Source organism: Triturus cristatus, chromosome 7 (genome assembly GCF_964204655.1).
Source record: "Triturus cristatus chromosome 7, aTriCri1.1, whole genome shotgun sequence".
NCBI classification, from domain to species: domain Eukaryota; kingdom Metazoa; phylum Chordata; class Amphibia; order Caudata; family Salamandridae; genus Triturus; species Triturus cristatus.
In genome coordinates this window covers 580,278,572-580,296,169 of record NC_140590.1, presented here as the reverse complement: position 1 = coordinate 580,296,169, position 17,598 = coordinate 580,278,572, and the positions used below count along the sequence as shown (strand labels likewise).

General features: G+C 49.3%; 1 protein-coding gene across 2 annotated transcripts in view; it reads left to right on the top strand.

Moving 5' to 3' along the window:
* LUC7L3 (LUC7 like 3 pre-mRNA splicing factor) overlaps nucleotides 1-17,598 on the top strand; it is a 200,642-nt gene that overhangs the window by 101,763 nt on the left and 81,281 nt on the right. For both annotated transcript variants that reach the window (XR_014966556.1, XM_085617151.1), the window contains exon 7: nucleotides 1,467-1,628. Coding sequence is in view for 1 of the 2 variants with exons in the window: in XM_085617151.1 (XP_085473277.1) it covers nucleotides 1,467-1,628 (162 nt within the window). In the remaining variant the exon portion in view is untranslated. The remainder of the gene's footprint in view (nucleotides 1-1,466; nucleotides 1,629-17,598) is intronic.

Genomic DNA, 17,598 nt, shown 5'->3' with positions numbered 1-17,598 from the left:
CCTTAAATGCGAGGTGGTTTGCGTTGGTTTGACATTCTAAAAATTGGGTTGTGGGCCTGAAATGTTTGGTAAGCCCTGATTTAGACCATTAAAATATGTCTCCCTGTTACAGTAGTAACCTTATAGGTGGGAGGAGCTGCTTAATGGTCATTTCAGGAGAGAAGTGTTCCCTAGCTTTGTTGGAATTGTCTGCTTTTCAGTGTGTTATTGAGTATATTTTTGTAAATGCGGATTCCTATATATCCTATATATACCCTTTGGCAATTGTCATTTGATTACATTATGCCTTACTGTCTATATAAACTTGATAACATGTTTGTAAAAGGTTGTTCATTATGCATAGAACTGGTTATTTAATTGGTTTTGATTTAGTTTTACGCTTGTACCTTGCTCTTGTTAGTTTCATGTATGTGGCATAACTGGATATTCTCGAAGCATTTCATTCTTCTGAGCCTATGCACACTAATATTAGAACACAGTTTGTGTAAGTTAACATTTATTGTAGCCAACCCTTTCATTCATGGCTCTGTGACTTGCAGGCCTCATCAGTAGACAAGCCACGTATTCTATTACTCCGAAAATGTTATTATGTACACTATCGCCACTTTAAAAAAATATTTTCCCAAATCTGCTCTAACACACTGACCAGTCTTCCTACATCATATGCCAGACAAGCATTACGAGAATATAGTTTCAGAACTTTCAGCATTAGCTCTTGTGAATTATATATTAACTTCACTCTCCACGTAATGTAAAGTCCTGTCAAATGCATGTTTGCAAATAAAATAGTAACAAGCATAACCTTTTGCGTTCACTTGCATAAAGTGAAGCAGAGACTTGGTATCCAGTAGATAAAACGGCAAAGCACTGTTGTTAATACATGTTTTCAAATGATTAGGATGTTGAAGTTGGTCCTGTTGCCTTGACGGATTTGTGATGCAAATCCACTTTTACCTTAAAGCCACGTCAACAATTGCATAGTGCTCGCTAATCTGTGTAAAGCACGGGAATATATCGCATTTGTGTAGTGCTAGATTTGCAGTTTTCACACCCCTCATGTAAAATCCCATTGTCGGACCATGAGTTGACACGAGAGTGCATCTAGTAAGAGGCATGTCTGAGGTTCTAGTGGATGACCTATAAGATTTACATCCTTAAAATATGGAAAACAAGCGGTTTTAGAATACTACTATCAAATGTTACGAGTATGCAAAGCATGTGCTTCTATAACAGGCACCTAAATGCAGCACATGTGCTAAGTGAAAGTGCATTTTCTGTATGTGGTATCTATATCTTACATATGTGCATATTGTTTGAGGTGGCACCGTTTTTTTTTTAGCATGGTCACCATCAAGCGTAAAAGTCTATAACATTGAGGTGGCTGTCGAATAATGCACAGAAACTGTCTGCAAAATGTGATGGAGCTGCATGCTAAAGTAGTTGACTGGATTGTTTTTTCCTTTCAGACAATTGAGAGCTTTGCAGTCCAGGAAAAGCAAATGGAAGTATGTGAAGTGTGTGGAGCCTTTTTAATTGTAGGAGATGCACAGTCCAGAGTAGATGACCATTTGATGGGAAAGCAGCACATGGGTTATGCCAAAATAAAATCCACTGTTGAAGAGTTAAAAGTAAGCTTTCTTTAACTTTATTGTGATTAAGTTGTCAGCTTTTCCATGTTTTATGGAGTATCCCCTATTCTTCAAGTCTTACTAAAAAAAGAAAAGAGGGGGGGGGTTCCTTGTGTAGCTGAGTAACTAATAAGTACGCATTGAGCATCTATTCCTACAGGTGTGTATCAGTAACACAGGGAAGGAGGGAGAAAGAGAAATTCCCCTGTACAGTTAAAACCTAACCTTATAGCACTTTCATCATTGATGCAAACGTTTGCCTAAAATATATACATTTTTTAAATACAGTCCCGTCAAAAATAAAGACAATCATTACAGTGAACTGTTTTGTCAGTAGTTAAATGCATCGAAAAACATAGGAAGCAACAGTTACTGATAATGATTAAATCCAGTAATTGGGACCTGTTTTTTTTTGTTTTTTTACATTTTTGTTGGCATTTTGCATTGAATAACAATTGATACATTACTGGAATATTCAATAGTGCATACATAGTGTGGTGAGACATTATACAGTAGTTGTTTACCTTTTACATTGATTAGCAAGTTCCGTCTCTCATTCATTGACAGCATAGCTGCAAAGAGTAACATTACACATCACAGTACTCTCACCGTAGTTCTTTAGTCACTATCCTCTGACAACAGTTCCTCCTGTGGGGGTTTGCAGATATTGCCCGGGAATGCATTTCACCTTCTCCACTCCCAGTCCATTTTTTGGGGCATCCCCTGTGGACATAGACTGATTTCTCTATTATCATTGTGCCGTCCAGGTCATGACACCACTGTCGCTGGTTAGGAGTCAGTCTTGAGCCCCAGTGCTGAGCTATACTCCGCTTTGCCAATGCCATACCCAGTGTCACCCAGTCTTGAGCCGCATGGTTGAGATCAGTAGGCTCCCAAATTTTGAGTAGACCTCTCTTTGGTTCCGGCTGACCCGTAACTCCAGTAACCTGGGAAATCGTGTGCATAATTGCCTCCCAGTAAGATGTGATTGCCGGGCATTGCCAGAGTGTGTGCCAAAATGTGCTTGGTGCGCCACACTGTCTTAGGCAGAGTGGTGTGTCCATACTGCCTAATCTATGTAGAAGTATTCGCGTATAGTAAGTGCGGTGTAGAATTTTCAAGTGTATTAGTTTTACTTTAGAAGGTATAGCTACCTCATTTGGGGACGTAATTGCCTCCTGCCAGTCTGCCTCATCCAGTTCTCCCACGTCAGCCTCCCATCGCTCCTTAAGGGCTGTCGCGAGGTCCGGCTGATTATTTATTATTTTCCGGTAGGTTTGGGAAATGGCATTTTGGCTTCCGCCCGTGCTAGTCCAGAAGTGACCTGTAGCTGTGTGAACGTGACAACCTCGCCTTTTTTCCACATATCACCCACCTTTGTGATACCTATCAATTCCCATTGTCTAAATACCTTGGTATTTCACAGTTTACCTAATTGCCGGGTTTCCCATGATGGTGTAGCCTGCTTTACGACCCCCTATCAGCCCAACGCTCGTTGTGCCGCCTACCAGACATGGACTGTGTGTGCCATTGGACCTGTGAGAGCTATCCTTCTGGATTCATTGTATAATACCCCCATAATCCCTTCGGCTTCTAGGAGATGCCAATCCATGCGAAACGCTGGTTCCTCCTGCGGTGCATGAAGCCATTGATTTATTACGATGAGCTGTGATGCCCAGTAATATACTTTTATGTGTTGGAGGGCAATGCCGCCGTCATGCCAGCCCTTCACTAGTTTATGCATGGATATATGGGCAGACCTTCCATAAAATAACAGATTGGTCACTTCGGCGTTTATTATTGTAAAGTATGCTGGGGAAACTGGGAACGGGGTGTTTTGTAAGACATATAAGAATCTGGGAAGTGCCATCATCTTAAAGAGGACTGCCCTGCCCAGTAGCATGAGTGGTAGTGGTCGCCAGTGTTTGACATCACGGCAGAATCGCGCTAGGGGCTGCAGGAGGATTTCTTCAATGAAATGCGTGGCCTGATGCGTTCTATATATATGCCGAGATATTGAAGTCCCTTGTTAGCAATCTGGATTTCGCAGTTACGCAGGAGCCGCGGCGGGGGACTGTGAAGTATATAAAGGAGCGATTTTGCCCAGTTTATAGTATAGCCCGAGACCCGCCCATATGCTGCGCATATATGTAATCGGCAGTTAATAGAACGCGCAGGGGATGCTAGGTACAATAACACATCATCCGCATAGAGCAAAATGCGATCCTCCCATTCCATAGCCCATTTTAACCCACGGAAGACCGGATCCATGCCGCCAGTGGTTCCAGCACTGTTGCAAATAGGAGCAGTGACAGGGGACAGCCCTGTCTCGTCCCTTTTCCCCGAGGGGAAATCTGCTGAATGCGACCATTTACCACAACCTGCGCCAGGGGTTTTCTGTATAACAATTGCACCCACTTGCAGAGCTTGGGGCCGAAACCCATGTGGCAGAGGACCGCGAAGAGAAAGGGCCATTCGACCAGGTCGAATGCTATACGCTCATCCAGGGACAAAATAACTGCGTCTTCTTCAATAGTAGGTCTACGCGGCATGACACTATGGAGTCTCCTTGGATTCATCGCTGTTTTGGATCGGCATAAATCTGGATTTTAGCTTCTGCATTTATCAAAGATAACGGCCTATAGGACATGCGTTCCTGGGGCGACTTGCCCGGCTTATGTATTGCAACTATTGTCGCTACTCACTGATCTCTGGGCAACTCCCCTTTTTCCAAACTATCTTTGTACATGTTAAGCAGGTGTGGTACGAGCTGAGTTGCTGCGTTTTTGTAGAATTCTACAGGAATACCATTAGGTCCTAGGGCTTTTCCCGTATGTAATGCGCCTACTGGTGGCAAGAGCTCGTCTGGAGTCGGATCTGCTTCCGGCGCTTGAGTTGCGTCACGGGACAGCGTAGGCATTTGTATGTCCTTAAGAAAAGCTAGATTTTCTTCTATTGTGTTTGTGGCTGTGGGCGTCTATATTTTCTCGTAATGGGCCACCAATGTATTGACTATTTGCTGAGGGTCTGAGGTCATAATCCCAGTCTCCAATCTGAGTTGAGCCACCCATCGGCTACTCTTTCCTTTCTATCCAGCCAGGCGAGGTGCTTGCCTACTTTATCACCAAGTTCGTAAATAGTATGCTGCGTGCTGGTGAATTTGGATTTCGCCTCCTCCCATGCAAATGCCCTGTATTCCTGTTGTGCTAAATGTAACCTATGTGTCGTGTCATCACTGGTGTCTGTGGCATGTTCAGCCTCTGCCTGGGCTACCCCGTGTTCCAGAGTCTCCATCTACTGTCTTTGTACCTTTTTATGCTTTGCAACTAGTGAGATTGCCTGGCCCCGTAGTACAGTTTTATATGCCTCGCACAACATCATTGGAGAGGACACAGTGTTAATTTTCTGCTAAATATTGCTCCGTGGCTGTGAGCAGACCTTTCCCAATCTTACGGTTTTTAAGATACCCAGGGTAGAGCGGAAACGGTCTGCGTCATCCCGGAGTGTAGGATGCACAGGTAATGAGCACTGGTGAGTGGTCCGAGATGCCCCTGGGTAAGTGTAGGATCTCTAATACCCTTTCCAGCCCTTATGCCAATGTAAATATGCAGTCTATTCTTGAGACTATTATGAACTCCTGAGTGGGAGGTATATTGTCGCTCCTGTGGGTACCTTGCTCTCCAGGCATCAATGAGTCTAATGGCGTCAACAAAGTCCACTAATTTGAGATTTGCACTACTGGGGTCTCTAGGGGTTTTTCTATTTATGGATGAATCAATCGTTAAAGTCACCCCCACAATGAGTTCACCCTGCGGGAGTGACAACAAGAATTTCCCCAGGGCTGGGGAGGTTGACTGATGCAGCGTCGGTGGGATATAGACTGATACCAGATTGTACGACTGTCCCTCCCATTAACATGATATCGCTGAAAATCGTCCTTGGTCATATGTCCAGGACCCAGTTTGTATCAGTGGGAAGTGTTTATGGACCAGAATCCATACCCCCGAGAACCGGAAGTGAATTCAGAGTGTGCTGCTATTTTGTAGTCCCATCTGTCCAGGGCCCTGCAGGCCAAGCCCATCAAATGTGATTCCTATATTAACATGACAGCCAGACCCTTGCGTTTAATGTATTGGAGGACCAGTCCCCTTTTTATCTCGTCACCCAGTCCATTTATATTCCAGGACATCACAGTGAAAGGAAGTGGCATCTCCCTAGAGTTCAATGACTGGGAGTTTGAAACGTTTGTGAGTGTGTCTATTCGTTGTGAGAAAGTGCCCTCTTTCTTGCATGGTGTGCCCCTACCTTTTGCTGAATTGCTGATGTACTTTGACTGAGTGTGCCCTGGGCTCCTGCCAATCAGGTACTCAGGGCCTGTGTTCCTTCCCTAAAACTGCATTGAAGCATAAATCCAATTGGCATCTCTGGCCACATGTCAGCCCCTAGTTAAATGGCACCATAGGTACCCAGGGCACTGTGACCAGAGAAGGCCCCTAAGGGCTGCAGCACTTGTTGTGCCACCCTTAGAGGCCCTGTACACACACACACGACGACATGGCACACACACAGTCACGACGACATGGCACACACACAGTCACGACGACATGGCGCACACACACACAGTCACGACGACATGGCACACACACAGTCACGACGACATGGCACACACATAGTCACGACGACATGGCACACACCACACACACACACACACACACACACACACACACACACACACACACACACACACACTGGCACACACACACACACTGGCACACACACACACACTGGCACACACACACACACTGGCACACACACACACTGGCACACACACACACACTGGCACACACACTGGCACACACACACACACACACACACACACACACACACACACACACACTGGCACACACACACACACTGGCACACACACAGTCACGACGACATGGCACACACACACACAGTCACGACGACATGGCACACACACAGTCACGACGACATGGCACACATCCCTGTGTGCCATGCCCACAAACCACTGCCCTGGCATACATCAGTCACTCCTCTAACTGGGTGCCCTATGCCGTTGGTGAGGGTACAGGTGCATGAGCCCTGTACCTCTACAGTACCCAGGTCCATTCCTGGGCCCTGTAAGTGCAGTGCTGCCATTAAGAGTATATGGTGCTGGGAGGTTGTCATCACGAACTCCACAGCACCATAATGGCTACACTGAAGACTGGGAAGTTTGGTATCAAACTTCTCAGCACATTAAACCCACACTGATGCCAGTGTGGTATTTTAATGTAAAATGCACGACAGAGGGCATCTTAGAGATGCCCCCTGAAACTAACCAACGACCAGCGGCCTGACTGAGAGGCTGCCTAGGCTGCCACACAGCAGACATGTTGCTGGACCCCTGGGTCGCGAGCCATTCGCTCTTGTGGGCCTGCAACAATGGACATCCTGGGGCGAGGTGCTAGGCCTCAGGACGGGCAGGGGAAGCTTTAAAGGCATGCCGCCTTTGTGAGCTTCTCCAGACCACTTGCTGTACTCTGCAACTGGCCCTCACCGGTTCTGACCCCCACTCTGGCAGGAAGATCGGCGGGAAAACCAAGGAGAGAAGAGTGGGTGTGCCAGCCTCTGCCAACCCCACCCCTCCGATGGGGGAGGCGAGGTGAAGCACAACTCCGGGCTCTTGCCATCTTGAGGACGGGGAGCCCTACCCAATCAGGACTAGGCTCTTGCCCCCCTACCACTGGAGAGTGGCAGGATAGGGAGTGTACCCACCCTAGGGAAGGGACCCATTGGTCCCTGACCTTGCCCACCTGTAACAACCCTTAATGTAGTATTTAGGGGCACCCTGAACCTTCCTTCCTCAGATCCCGATTCTGAAACTACAAGTAGAAAGAAGACCAGCCGTGCAGCTGCTAACAAGAGGACGACACCAACTGACTTGGCCCCAGCCTTACCGGCCTGTCGACCCTCGAACCTGCTCCTGCTAAAACCCGGCGTCTCCTGTGGTCAGCAACCTCAAAAACCCCGGAGGACCTGACTGCCTTGCTCAACTAAAGACTGGGACTCCCACGAGCAGTGGTTCTGCTCAAGCAACTACCATGCTGGTACCAGCCAGGAACCGCGAATCCTGCACACCCTGCACCCGCCTAGCCTGGCCCGTGCCAGAGTAAACAAAGACCACAAGGACGTCCCCCCGGCAACTGTGACCCAGAACCCAGCACCCAATGACTCCCCTTGACGCTCCTGACTGCACCTGCAGCCTCAACTCCAGGCACCCCCCTAACCGCGACAAGCAGAGGGTAAGATTTCCCGACGCCTACAGACACCCCGGCGCCCCACGGCCCCCTGTGCCCAACTCCTGGGTGTCTACCCAACCTACAGCTTCCCAACTTACACCTCAAAGTGGTGGTCGCACCTGAAGAATCTCCGTCCCCGAGCTTTAAGCCTATGTTTGTCACGCAGCTTTTCCATTGAAATCCATTGGGCGCCCGACTGCTCAAAAGCACCCTTCACCCAGCCGCTCCAGTGCCACTGGAGATGCACTAACTGTTCTGATCTACTTCCCCACTTGCCCTGAGTAAGTGACCAGGAACTTTGTTCCCACAACAGCGTGGCTTGCCTGCTAGCAGCCACCAACCAAAGGCCCCCTACCCGCCATAGGCTAACATTGGGCCTACTCTCTCTGCACCCGGCTGCCCTTGTGCCGCTGAGGGTGTAACTACTATACCAACCTGACCCTGGGAGAGCTCGGAGTCTTGCCCCAAATCCTTAACTCTGCGAGTCGAGTACTTACCTGAAAGCCGATAACTTGCGTTTTCTCCATAGGGTAACATTGACCGGTTTTCACTTAGGAATTCTTCTAAGTGTCGAGTTTTGAAACTTAAAAATATTCACTAGAAATCATCCGATCAACAAACTAAATTACTCACCTGTTACCAGGAGAGATCCCAGTGCTGGACCTAGGAGCCCAGCACTGACCAGAAAAAGTAATTACACCTGTGATTTTCCGATAATCTAACTTTTCTCCTTAGGATAACATTGCCTGGTTTTTGCCAGAAATTCTTCCAAGTGTCGATTTTCAAATATTCCTTAAAAATCGCCTGTATAACAAAAACTATTTCCTTCAACTGTTTTCAAGAAATGCACCAGGGCTGAATCCAGGATCCAGCCCTGAGTAAGAAAAATGTTCGTAAAGTAAATGTTATTGCAGTTTGCTTAAAATTCCCGTTGAGCTCAATGTTATTATTGTGTTAAGATTGTGTTGCATATTGCAACCCCTGTATCTATTGCATTCAAAAGTCTACTGCTCATTGAAAGTTTTAAACTGTAGCATCTCATTCTGAGAAAGTATATTTTGATACCTATTGTTGGTTCTAAAATAAAACAACCATATATTTTTATATACAAACCATTAGCCTAGAGTTCAGTTCGAGTGTGTGAGACCATTTGCTGACTGACAGGGTACACCAAATGCTTTACACTGTCCTCTTATACTGCCTTACTGTTCGACCAAGCTACCACTTTAGAGAGTAAGGTTATGTCTAACTTTAACCTCTGTCAAACCTCTGGGGACTGCTGGACTCTGTACACACTGTACCCTACTTTGGTGCAGTATATACAGAGCCACTTTTTTACATTCGTGTTGTGTACAACATCTATGTAAGAGTGGAGAGCGCCCTGTAGTAGCCGCGTCATGTTGCCACCACGTATGCCATCAATTACATCACTATATCTGTAACAAACAAAACAATAACCCGCCTAACTGACCCTTACCCCCCTCCGTCCTCCCTGCTTCCCTGCACGGCGGACTTGGAACTACCCGCCACCCTAACTCAGCAGAGTGCTCATTTCCCAGAACTTTGTACTTCCATGAGGGGGGGAGAGCCGTTCAGCGATCTCCTGAGGTCCCTCCCTTAAACTTGTATTTTATAGCGGCTATTTGCTCACACCTCAATGTAACTTCTGCATTAGCAATTGTCTCTGGTGACACCAGTTCGTATGTCCATTGTAATCCTGGTCAATGGATTTCCCACAGCAAAGTATGGCATTGTCGTGCTTCCATGTCACTGATGGTTTTCCCCACTCAGTCCCAAGGTCTGTGAAGCGCGATATCAATCTGAGTTCTCATCTGCGTTCTGTTACGTGCCGCCCGAGGCTTCTTGTTCCCCTGCTCCTGCCGATTCCATGGCGTGATGTCTGTCTCCTGGGCCCCGTGGTCGGGTGCCACTCCAGCCAGTTGTGGGCTTTTTCAGATGTTGTGAAGAACCAAGTTTTTCCTTCTGTTTCCACCCTCAGTTTCGCAGGGACCAGCATTGCATACTTAAGTTCCCGATTGCGCAGTTCTGTCTTGACGGCCAAGAAATTACGTCGCTGCTTGGTCCCCACTGCCGTGTAGTCTGGATAGAGGGTCACAGTGCAGTTTTCAAAATGTATTGAAGGGGTAATGCGCACCGCCTGCAGAATCTTATCCAGATCTCGGAAATTGAATATGCGTGGTAGTATGAGCCTGGGGGGGGCCCGCGGCCGGGGTCTTCCCCCAGGCACTCGGTGGGCCCTTTACACCGAGAAGAAGCTGGGTAGCCCACGTGGCTGTAGTAGAGTCTTAATGAGGTCTTCTACAAAGAGGTCCAGGGCTGGTCCCCCCACACTCTCCGGTACCCCAACCAGGCGTACGTTGTTTCGCCTCGAGCGGCCCTCCTGATAATCAAGCTTGTCCACCATTTGTTTGTGCGCCAGTTCTAGTTTTCGGACCTTTCGCTGCTAAGTCGCTGTGTCTGTGGAGATAGCCGCTGTGGTAGTTTCAACCTCCATTATTCTTGTACTCATCTTGGAATATCGGCACGTAGCAGTGTAATGTCTGTAGAGATTGTGCCACTGAATGTTTTTACCTGGTGTAGGGGGGCCATTATGTTGTGCAGGGTGACCTCCTTAGGTTTCGTGGTCTGTGAGCCAACTGTGTTCTGCGAGTGTCTCTGGTGTGACCGGCTGGTCTTTGTGATTGGCATATTTGTCTAGCTAGTTTCTTTGTACCGTGCGCTGGCCCCGTCCTCCCATGTTATCTAGCTCACTGGGCGCCGCCACCAGGCACTCGGAGGAGGTAGACCAGTAGTTGCCGCTGCCTGCCTGCGGGAGTATCGTCCATGCTCGGCCTTTCGGTTTTCCTGTTTACCTCTTTTGCCTCTCTAAGAGCAGGTATTGCCATGTTTGTCTCCTCAACCCTGGTTAATTTTCAGTTCTGCCTCGCCGCCTCCTCCCAGCATCTCCTATGAATTATACCCCACCCTGTAAGTTTATTGGGCTCTTCCGATGCAGTCTTAGCCGCCTGGCCTGCTTCAGTTCCTCTAGGCAGTTGTTTGTCTCCCTCCGGTGTAGCGCCTGCCAGGAGCCTGTGTTTCAATTGTCAGCGGGAACTGTGGGCCGATGTGTACACACAGTCAGTTGTGTACTTTATTTCAGTGTGTAGGGCCGCCAGATGATGGCCCGAGGGTGCAGGAGAGTCTATGGCCCAGGGAATGAGGGGTAGCGTTGCATTAATTCCACCCACCTCAGTATGAGCTCCGTTACTTCTGCTCAAGGGGGCCTCGTCTCGTCACCGTGTGACATCTGATACTTGCAGTGCACTCCTGACGTGCGTGGCGAGAAGCCTGGGGTATTTCAATGGTATGCAGGCCTTCTGTAAGCCGCCCAATTCTCCTCCGGTCCCCGCCTATGCCCGTATTGTCCGCGCAGCGTTATCAGCATAGTATGGTCTCGGCCCGAGCGGCTCCTGGTTGTTTTTTTCGCCCCCTCCGGGCTGTCCAGCGAGGGCGGTGCCTGGGAGTCTTTTATGGTCTGGGAGCTGTGCCGGTGATCTACACACCGTGTCAGCTGTCGTAGCTATCTACGCCGTCCTGGTCTCTTCCACAGTTGCAGGGGTCCGGCCCAGTTCTGCCTTCGCCCCCCCCCCCCCCGTTAGCACTCGAATCACGCGAGGCCCCGGCGTATCCTCCGCGCCCAGGCCGTGACTCCACCCCACGGTCTAAGTGTCTGCCAGGTGTTAGTACGGGGCTCAAACTTTCAGCATCCGTGTGCTGGATGTTCTGGTGTCACCTCTATCAACTGGAATGCGATATGCCGCCGGATTAATGACAGGATCAGTGGGGAGAACCGCTGTCGATCGCGTAGCTCTCCTAGGCTGTGGCCATTTTCGTTGGCTGCTAGACACGCCCTCCAATTGGGACCTGTTTTATTAATGCAGCACAGCGTCCAAATTGCAATGACTAACACTGTCAGTTTATGTAACTTTTTTTCTATCTGAGCAAGGAACCCTGTCCTTTTACATTGTTAAAAGTTAGTATTTTTCTGCTAGACTGGGCAAGTTTGTCGCTCGTGTCCGAGCGAGACAGCTGCTATTCGGCATCTGAAGATGTAAGCACTGTGAACTTGCCCAGGGAGGACTCTCTCGGCTTTCAGAGAGAATCATACACGATATAAGAGGACTTTACCGCAGTCCTCAGAATGCGGATATTAATTTGAAACAGCATAGAGTAGAGATTGGACCTATTTTTGCGGGACACACCCATAAATTATTTTGAGGAGATAACAAGAAGGCGGTTAATCTGACAACGGATCATCGCTCTGTACGGATCTCCGGTTATGCCACAGACTTATCTCTGGAAGGACTCTCCAGGGATTAGCGTTGTACACATTGCTTCTTGAACGTAGGGAGGCCGAATACTTTATATTAAGAATTGCAAGCACACCTGGATAATAAGGACCTTCTTTAAGATCTTGGCAATTTAAAAGTCTTGAGAAAGTCTTGGAGACACCTCCAAATGTGATGAAACACGTGATGGCTAAAGCATACAAGATTGGCTAAAGAAGTGGTTGAAGCACCGGAAAATGAATCAATATCATCAAGAACTGTTCTTCTCTTTGTTTTATACACTGTTTTAAGTTATTGTATAATCATGTGTTCCTCATACTGTTGAAAGAAAGGCAGGCTTCCCACATGCCATGCATTCGAAAGCACCTCTTCTAAAGCACCCTCTCCCCGTTGATAACCAGTTCTCTCTTCCTCCGCTGATTGCAGTGTGGCTCATTATCTAATAAAATGGCTGGAGTAAAATGACTTCTCTTGGTTCGATCTTTGAGACAAACAGTTCTGTCTTCCTAGAACTAAACTTTAGAAAAACACGCATATTTCTTCCGAGGTGCTGTAGTTTTTACTTTAATTTCTCATAATTAAAATCATTTTAACTAAGAGGATATTAGTAGAAACTATTCACCGTAATGAAAATTTTCCTAGCTATCGTAACGGAAAGTTTCAATTCTATTAAGGACTCGGAGGCGAGGATTATGCCTTCTTTCTTCACTTTATTTGTACAGCAGCACAGAAAGAAGTAAATAAAGACTACGTTTCCCATGAACCATAGGGAAAAATGTAGTCATTTACACTGTGATAACAACCAATTAAACAAAAGCAACAACGTCCAATCAGGGCCTCTCCAGCTCCCTATAGTCCTTTGTCAGTGTCCTGATCTTCTCTTTCGGAGCGCGAAGACAGCCAAACCCTCAACTTCAGGAGTCCTGTTTGTGGGTATCCGAACCTGCAACAAACAAGGCAGTATTACCAGGGGAAAAAACCGCCCTAGGTATTAAGTAGCGAGGGAAAGAAACAGAACTAATACACCATTTTAACCGTACAGTGGAAAAAATCCAGCATAACATTTTGCACCACAGATTCCAAAGGAAAAATAATACTTACTCCAGTACGGGGAGGGATGTCCTCTGAGAGCACAGGGCGGGATAATCCTCGCCTCCGAGTCCTTAATAGAATTGAAACTTTCCGTTACGATAGCTAGGAAAATTTTCATTCTATGTCAGGACTGGAGGCGAGGATTATGCTTGTTTAAAGCTTGCCCACAACCAGCTGAGCCATATTCAGAATAGGCTTGAAGTAAAACCGCTTGAAGGTGGAATCTGAGGACCAGTCCGCCGCATTGAGGATATCCTCCAAGCGGGCACCCAGGCCAAACGCCTTAGACGCCATGGCCCCTCTTGCAGAGTGCGCCCCAAAGAGCCTGAGGCTAATGCCTGCTTCTTTGCATCACCCAACGAACCCATCTCGCGATGGTGGGTGAGGAAACCGCCTTAAAGGGCTTCCGGAGCGCGATGAGAAGCTGACGCTCACCCGGAGGACGGACCACACAAAGTTTTGGGGAATCTGAGAATTCCGGGTACGAGATGACTCTTGTGTGGCATTTTGTACGACGCGAAAGGGTAAATGTCACTCCATCCGGGGTGAACATCCGGCCCGAGATATCAAGAGCGCGCACATCCGACACTCGACGGCAAGACACCAGGCGTAGGAGCATTGCAAGTTTTGCTGACAGCTCCTTACGAGATAGAAACCTATTAGGTTGCCATGACAAAAAAAAGATTCAAGACTTGTTTAACGTCCCATAACGCCGAATACCGAGGCTCCGGCGGCAAGGAGAGTCGAATACCCCTTAAGAGTCTGCAAATCAAAGGATGCTCACCCACTGCCGAGCCACCAACCGGGACATGACCCGAAGAAATGGCGGATCTGAAAGTGTTAATAGAGCGATAGGCCAGGCCATTGGACGCCAAATGCGCCAGAAAGTTCACAACGTGGACCACATCTGCGACCACGGGATCGAGATCCCGTCGCAGACACCAACGGGACCATCTGCACCATGCAGATTTGTATCTTTTAACGGTGCTATCCGCCCAGGCTTTGGAGATGAGGTCCTCAGCTGTTCGCGAAAGGCCTGGGGCTTGCCATCTGCCCCGGAAATCCTCCACGCCATGAGCCACAGTGAGTTCGTGGACACTAGAGGGTGCGGAGCGCCGTACGGATCCTTGAGAAGATCTGGAATCCGGGGGAGTAGGATTGGAAAATTCCAGGAAAGTTCCAGTAGAACCGGAAACCACACTTGAGACCTCCACAGAGGGGTGACCAGAACCAGGTCTGCTAGCTGTCTGCGGACTTGGGCCGTTGTCCGGGTAATCATCGCAAGGGGAGGAAACGCATAGCCGCGAACCTTGCTCCAATCTTGGAGAAACGCATCTGTGGCTGCCGCCCGAGGATCGGGCCTCCAGCTGAAGAATCGTGGAAGCTGGTGATCCAAGCGGGACGCAAACAGGTCCACCGTGAAGGGACCCCAAAGCTCGCTGAGCGAGAGAAAAACCGAACGATCCAACTTCCAAAGACTGGAGTCCCGGAAGTGGCGCGACTGGAAATCCGCCTCCACATTGTCCCGACCGGGCAGATACTCCGCCGTGACCGACACCTGAGCGTCTAGGCAATACTGCCAGAAGCTCGCCGCTAGATCCGAGAGGGCTTTCGACTTGGTGCCTCCAAGATGGTTGATATAGCGGACGGCCGACACGTTGTCCATTTTCAAAAGTACACATGACTGTACGGAGTCTTTCGTCCAACACTTTACGGCAAACGAGCCGGCCAGAAGCTCGAGACAATTTATATGTAACTTCTGTTCATCGGGAGACCACAAGCCCCCCGTGGAAAGTTCTCCGCAGCGGGCGCCCCAACCCAGCCTGCTGGCGTCCGACTCGATAATCAAATCTGGCACGGAACCGAAGATTGCTCTTCCGTTCCATGCCTCCATGTGCGTCAGCCACCATTGGATCTCGCTCCGAGCCTCGTCGGATAGGCGGATCTTGTGGGAGTACGAAAACCCCTTCCGGAGAAAGTACGCCTTGAGGCGCTGCAGGGCCCTGTAGTGGATTGGGCCTGGAAAAATTGCCTGAATCGAAGCGGAGAGAAGCCCCACTACTCGGGCCAGCTGGCGAAGCGACACCTTCTGATGCGCCAGAACTCGACGCAACTCGTGGCGAATTTTTGCAAGTTTTTTGCTGGCAGACTTAGAGTGGAGGCAATGGAGTCGATGACGAACCCCAGAAAGGTAACGGACTGCGCCGGCTGAAGAAGGGACTTTTCCTCGTTGATTACAAACCCAAGATCTTGGAGGAGTGTCACTGTCATCTGGAGATGATCCGATAACAAACGGGGACAGGGAGCCATCAAAAGGAGATCGTCGAGATACACAATCAACCTGACCCCACGAGCTCTCAGGAATTCCACCACTGGCTTGAGCACCTTGGTGAAGCACCAAGGCGCGGAAGAGAGCCCGAAAGGGAGAGACGTGAACTCGTAGATCCGATGGCGCCAAGCGAACTGAAGAAACCGGCGATGGGGCCGGAAAATTGGGACCACCAGATACGCGTCCTTCAGATCTAGACGAACCATCCAGTCGTGAGGGCGGAGGACATCGCGAAGGAGGTGGATACCCTCCATTTTGAAATGGCGATAGACCAACCATCCGTTGAACTCGCTTAGATTGACCGGGCGCTTGCCCCCGTCGGATTTGTCGACCAAAAAGAGATTGCTGAGGAAACCCCGCGGGTGGAGCGTGGTGGGAGAGATGGCGCGTTTCCGAAGAAGGGAGGCCACCTCCTCGTCCACCAGACGTGCGTCCTGAAGCGAAAACTGAATGGGTCGAGGAGGAACACGTTGCACTGGGTTTCCAAAATACTCTATGCGGAACCCCCTCACCGTCTGAAGAACCCAGGCATCGCGGGTGATAGATAGCCATGCCCCGTAGCAACTTGCCAGACGCCCCCCTATGTTTTGTGGGGAAAAAGGGAGAACACTCACCAGAGCCTGTGTTAGACGTTCCTCCCCTGTGTCCTCTGCCTTTGCCGCGGCGTCCTCTCGTGGGGGTAGAAATTGCCAAACTTCGACTGGTCTTGGTACTCTCTGGGTGTTTTGATGATTTTGTCGACCGGTCGAGCGGCCCCTGCCTCGACCGGCCCCTCGAAAAACCCGAGGGAACACTTTCTTAATGGTGGATTGTGCCCTGTCCAGTGACGTGAAGGTATTCACGAATTTTCCTAACTCCTTGATGAAGGGCTCCCCAAAGAGACCCCCCTGGGCAATGGCCCCCGCCTCCGAATCTGCCAAGTCGCCAAGTTTGGGGTCAATCTTAATAAGGAGGGACCTCCGCCGCTCGGTGGAGAGAGCGCAGTTAGCGTTACCTAAAAATATCACCACCCGTTGTGCCCAGCCTGACAACGTCTCGGGTGAAATCATAGACCCTGAAGCCTTGGCCTCTTCAGCCATATCCAAAATTTTTGTGGCGGGCCCCAGGACGTCCAAGAGCTTGTCTTGGCACGCCCTCCAAGACCGGTCAATGCCCTTTTTTGGGTCCCTAATAAACTTCTGAAGGAACGTCGACATTCTGGGGTCGATCTCCGGGGTCAGGGCAACCTTGCCCTCAAGGGAAGGGCGGGGGCATTCCGCCCGGAGACAACTGCGAGCCTCCTTCTCAAGCGGGCGTCTTATATGTTCCGCAACATACGTCGCGACTTTCTCGGCTGGGACCCAGTCGGAGGAGCGTGGGTGGACAATGTCGTTGGGGTCCAACATGTCTGAAGGAGTGGGGGGTGGTTGTAAGTCAGAGGACCCTGATGGAATCTGAGGAACTTGCGAGGGCCGGGACGGGAGCCAGGACCTGGACGGGCTGGCGTCAGGATCCCCAGTGGGCAATCCTGGGGAGAGAGCCAGGTTAAGAGCGGGAGAATCCATAGAACTCTTACTAGGATGGCTATCAATGAAGGCTTGTTTGAGGCGCTCAAAAGCGTCCACATCTACCCCCTGAGCACAGGGACGTTTAGGAGGCGGTGGGCCCGGGAGTTCTTGGGAAGTAGAAGGGAGAGCTGATCTACGCTCTAGACGCAAGAACGCTTGTTCTATTTTCTGCGTCAGCCTATCCTCCAAAGGGGAAATGGCTTGATCCACTGCTCTATAAATAGAGGTATCCATAGCGTCATAAAAAGCGTCACCCCATGGCATATCCGCCAGAGGGTCTTCCTCCTCCTCGTGGTAATCCTCATAATACTCCATCACAGGAGAGGGGAGTGCAAGTGGAACTTTTGCGCT